The sequence below is a fragment of the Orycteropus afer genome, unplaced genomic scaffold, assembly GCF_000298275.1.
Source record: "Orycteropus afer afer isolate SDZICR_OR568_19922 unplaced genomic scaffold, OryAfe1.0 scaffold00412, whole genome shotgun sequence".
NCBI lineage: Eukaryota > Metazoa > Chordata > Mammalia > Tubulidentata > Orycteropodidae > Orycteropus > Orycteropus afer.
The window spans coordinates 2676283-2681808 of NW_006921999.1; the positions used below are offsets into that span (position 1 = coordinate 2676283).

The 5526-nt window shown below is 33.7% G+C and overlaps 1 protein-coding gene across 1 annotated transcript; it reads left to right on the forward strand.

The window, feature by feature from the left end:
- The first annotated feature begins 1194 nt into the window (after nucleotides 1–1194).
- Nucleotides 1195–2190, forward strand: LOC103208117 (olfactory receptor 5K1-like). Its single transcript, XM_007953788.2, is given in 3 exon segments — nucleotides 1195–1873; nucleotides 1876–2045; nucleotides 2047–2190. Coding segments are annotated over 3 exon segments (969 nt in total). The 5' UTR covers nucleotides 1195–1218.
- Nucleotides 2191–5526: the final 3336 nt, after the last annotated feature.

Sequence of the window (5526 nt, forward strand, 5' to 3'; positions counted from 1 at the left end):
ATATATATATCTTTAGTGCACAATGTTTATAATTGGCTTAATGATTTGCAAGAAATAATAGCAGGAGCAGAGTCAGTTTTTATGGAAATAAATTAATTTGGTGCTGGAGGTGGGGGAGGAGGGAGATGAACAATGGATGGAAACAGTGAGAAAGCCAGAAGAGGTCATGGAGAAAGTGGGAAATAAGAATGGCAGTGGATCAGGATATACCTTAAACGCCATCCTAAAGAATTTAAATTTATCCTAAACACAATAAATATTTAAGTCTTCCTTCAGCAGAGTATTGCTTCTGGCAATATCAAGAAGTGATGACCACTGAAAGCCAAAAAGGATAAATAGATCTTGAAATAATCAGGAGATGTGACCTTAAATAAGTAAACAATGGGGACCTTTTCTCTGATAAATCATAGTGTTCCCCTTGGAACAAATAGGGTAGGATGCATAAAGGAGGTTTATCAAATCTTATAATATGTTCATAATTATTAGACAATGATCACCCAATCTCCTAATATTAGAAAACGGGAGATCCATAAGGCTAGGTATAGAAAATATTCAGATAAAGGAGGAAAATCATAATATTTTATCTATTAATAGTCTCAGAAAACTTATTATTAATAGCAGAATTGGCTAACAGAAATATGAAGATGATATACACTTATTAGGAAATAAATGCATTTTTATTTCCCTAGCTTTTCAAGGTAAATTTCTTTATTTTTAACACACTTACATTATTTTTCAATATCCACTCCACTGGAAAAATGTACAAAAAATATTAACTCAGTGGAGATATATATATATATATATATATATATATATATATATATATACAGAAAAATACAATTTTAATACATTTTGAGGATTGTCAATATAAAAACTGAAACATTTGAGAACACTAAATCTATGGGACTCTGTATTTGTTCACTATCTTTATATAAATTCATATACACAGCCTTTTCCTGCAAGTATTTCCATGGAATGATCAATATATTCTTGTGAATCTTGAGCCATAATTCTTGAGGATTTATAAGATGACACTTTAGGGAAACTAATATTCCTTGTAAGTATGTGTACCTGTATTTCACAGATAGCAGTCAGCAGGGTAAATTTGAAGCAGTGGCTCTACTATGTGGTCCAAGAGAAATTTGAAGGAAATATTAGACATATTCTAAATTAGAATCTTATCTTTTTCTAATTCCTATCTCAACAGACAAAGTAAAGATGACTGAGGACAATCATTCCTTGACAACTGAGTTCATCCTCACAGGATTTATGGATCACCCAGATCTGAAGACCCTTCTGTTTGTGGTGTTCTTTGCTTTCTATCTGATCATGATGGTGGGGAATCTTGGTTTGGTGGCATTGATTTTCATGGAGCGCCGTCTTCACACACCCATGTACATCTTTCTGGGCAACCTGGCTCTGATGGATTCCTGCTGTTCCTGTGCCATTACCCCCAAGATGTTAGAGAACTTCTTTTCTGAGGACAAAATGATTTCCCTCTATGGATGCATGGCACAATTTTATTTTCTCTGCCCTGCTGAAACTGCAGACTGCTTTCTTCTGGCGGCAAAGGACTATGATTGCTATGTGGCAATATGCAGCCCACTGCAGTACCAAACCATGATGTCAAAGCAACTCTGCATTCAAATGATCATAGGGGCCTACATAGCTGGAAATCTGCATTCCATGATTCATGTAGTACTTCTATTAAGGTTAACCTTCTGTGGATCTCATCAAATCAATCACTTTTATTGTGATATTCTTCAATTATACAGACTTTCCTGTGTTGACCCTTATATCAATGAACTGATGGTATTTATCTTTTCAGGGTCTGTTCAGATTTTCACTATTAGTATAGCCCTAATCTCTTATGTTTCATCCTTTTCACAATTTTCAAAATGAAATCCAAAGAGGGAAGAGGCAAAGCCTTGTCTACTTGTGCATCTCACTTTCTCTCTATCTCAATGTTCTATGGCTCTCTTCTCACCATGTATATCCGGCCACATTCACTTAAAGATAGGAATAAAGATATACCAGTTGCTATTTTTTTATACTCTAGTAATTCCTTTATTAAACCCTTTCATCTATACTCTAAGAAATAAGGAAGTAATAAATGTTATGAAAAGAATTATGAAGAAGAGAAAATCTCATAACATTCTGAAACAAATATCATCCTATGTGACAAACTGATTTTAATTAGAGAAACTTTCTTTCAAAGTCATAGATACTGAGAAATAATACTTTGTATGTTATTTAATATACTTTGCATATTAAATATTAAATCACTGAACTGTGAAGACTTGTAAGTGAAAAAATAAATATAGTTACATACATTCAGAAAGGAAGGATTCAGCTAAAGTGTACTTGAAAATCTATACTCTAATGTATTATAGGAGCAAATTAAATGTTTACTTTTTGGTCATAAATTGCATCAGAGTGTAATTAGCTACAATTTTTAACATATTCAACAGATAGTAAGAATAAAATTCAGTAAATAAACTCACTTCCATCGCGTTTATTTTGACTCACGTTATAGGACTGAATAGAATTGTCCCATGTGGTTTCCAAAGTTGTAAATCTCTACGGAAGCAGACTCCCTTATCTTTCTTCATAGAGCAGCTGGAAGGTTCCAACAGCTGACCTTTGGGTTAGTGGCCCAGTGTTTTACCCACTATGCTACCAGAACTCCCTCAATAAAAGAAGGCAGCCTCCATTTAGCATTGTTGGCAAATTCATGGAATCCCTAAGCATAACCTCACAAACATACATGCATTTCAAGTTCTAATATATTACTTAAACCACACCACCTATCAGAAGAAACTGAATTTGAATTTGATTCTCAACTTTGCTTTGCTCAAGGGTTTATGATTAAATATGGATTTATATAGAATATTTTTCTCAAGCCAAGAGCATTTTTATCTTTATTATTAGTCACTTTCCCTGTCACGCCCTCTGAAATGGAGTGTTTGCATAATAGGAATTTATCAAAGCTTAGTCAAAAATAATGCTATTTATGTTGAAATTACTATGGATTTGAATGCTTTCACATAAATTGATAGTTCTCCATAGATATATGACAGTGTAAGTCCTCAATACAATAATGACACAATTAATTTTAGCCTCCCCCATAGCATTACTTGTCTTGTTTGTTATTAGGAATACCACTAACTTGCAATAATACCAATATCAATTATTGGTATATTAGCATCAAGAGAAATCTGGACATGCTGGTTTGTGTAAATGAGGAAGAAAATGGTGAAAATCCTGAAAAGCTAAACAAAATATTTATTGATCATTTAAATGTGCAAATATGAAAGAAAAAATAGTTTAATGAGAACCCACTCTGTGCTATACAGAAATGTACATCTTTCATATTTATTACCTTCTTATGAGTTAGGCATCATCTTTCATGATTTTCCAAGGTAAAAAGCTCATACCTTGGAATACTGTCATTTTCTCATGTTCATGCACACATGCAGAATGGAGTTAGAATTTGAGTCAATGATTCTTTTTTCCCTTACTCTTTTTTCAACTCCTTTTACTGATACTTAAATCACAGTTAATCTCAAAATAATTAAGATAAGGAAATTGGACACATGTATATGGAGGGTGGAGCAATGTAGATTATATACACAGAATTTTAGGTTGCTCTGGGATAGCTTGTGCTTGTATGTAACACCAGAAATAACAGATGTTTAAAGGATGGCAAAAATTGAGTTGAGGAAAAACAGGAATTAAAGCATGAGTAGAATCAACGTTTATAGTAATGAGTGTGACAATGGGCGTAGGAAATGAGGAAACTAAAGGATGAGTGTGAAAAACCTGTAGAGCTATTGATGAAAGCTATTGTTGAGAGTGGACAATCAGGATGTAAGTGGATTTGTTTACTGAGAGTTTTAAAAGCCACATTAGTGAATCTGAACTTATCTTAGAGGCATCAAACATTGGCATCTTCCTGGTAGCCGGATTTCTGTTAAAAATTGACTTGGCAATAATTCAAATGTTGTTGTTGTTATGTGCCCTTGAGTCCTACCCAACTCATAGAGACCTCTCCTTGGGTTTCCGAGGCAGTATCACTATGGAAGTAAATTGCTCTATCTTTCTTCTGAGGAGTGACTGGTGGGTTTGAACTGCCAGTCTTCTGGTTAGCAGTCAAGTGCCTTAGGCACTATGCTACCAGAGCTCTCAATAATTCAAAGAGTAGGTGGTAAGAGATGAAACTGGAGAAGACCCTAAGAAAGAAAAATTAGCATAATTATAAACATTTTAAAAAGAATTAGGAAATCTGTCTTGGAAGAAGTACAGAAAGAATGCTTTTTAGAAGAGAAGATGGGAAGGAAAACTTGTCTATCATACTTTCGGCACCTTATCAGGAGGGACCTGTCCTTGGACAAAGAAATCATGTTTGGTAAAGTGGAGTGTTAGCAAAATAGAGATAGACACTCAATGAGATGGATTGATGCAGTGCGTGCAACACAATGGGATCAAGCAGCAATTATTGTGAGGATGGCACAGTACTGAGCAGTATTTTGTTCTGTTGTACATAGGGTCACTATGAGTTGGAACTGACTCTATAATATGTAAGAACAACAAAAACTGCTCAGGAGAAGTTTGTCATGTGGCATGTACATTGTACAATAATGGGACAAAGTGCAGTTCTAATTAGAACATGAGGACGTGTCTGGAGTAATTCACTGATTAGTTCACTATACCCAGTAGAGCAACTTTGATTTCATCCACAGCAAATACAATGTTAACTTTCACTGAAGGAATTCCAAGGTTCTTTATTTCTCCCATGAACAGAATTGAAAGAATACCTTACTGTAGTGTGAAGTTTCCAAAGAATGGCATCCTTTTCACAAATCATCACAACTTTATTTTGAACCTTTCGTTTTTCTACCCCTAAGTATTTACATGAAGATGCAGTAGTATGACAGCAGTGGTGATCTTATCAATTTGCACTCTACAACAATGATTCTGGTGCTAATGTAGAGCATGGTAGTGGGAAATATATGATTTTTCTAATTTTCTTTCAGAAAAACTACTATCCTACCTTCATGAAAACTGAGTTTCCTAATATTTCTAAGAGTTACAGGATAAGTGAAGACACTGTTATGTACCTAATTTTCATTATTTGTCATTTTTCAGCTTCTTTGTTATTAACCAAATACACAGGTAAGAAATAAAAATTATGGCAACCTTATATTTTCTGGTTTTATTTTCATTTATTTATTTATTTTTCCTTCTGGACTTTTATTTCCTTGACTTAAGTAATTGATATTTCATGGTTCTGGAGACATACATATCAAGATTTCTTTTTGATGACAAACTTTGAATAAAAAGAATGATTTAAATGAAATAAATAATGACTCAAGAGTTTGAAAGATTATTTTATATTAAAGAAATTTTTCTTTGTCAGTCTAGGGACAACTGAACAATGTTGTTCACACATCCTTCATTTATTCATGAAATCATGAGATGTGGACTAGTTATCAATGAAAATTTTCATAGATCAAGGGACTTCAA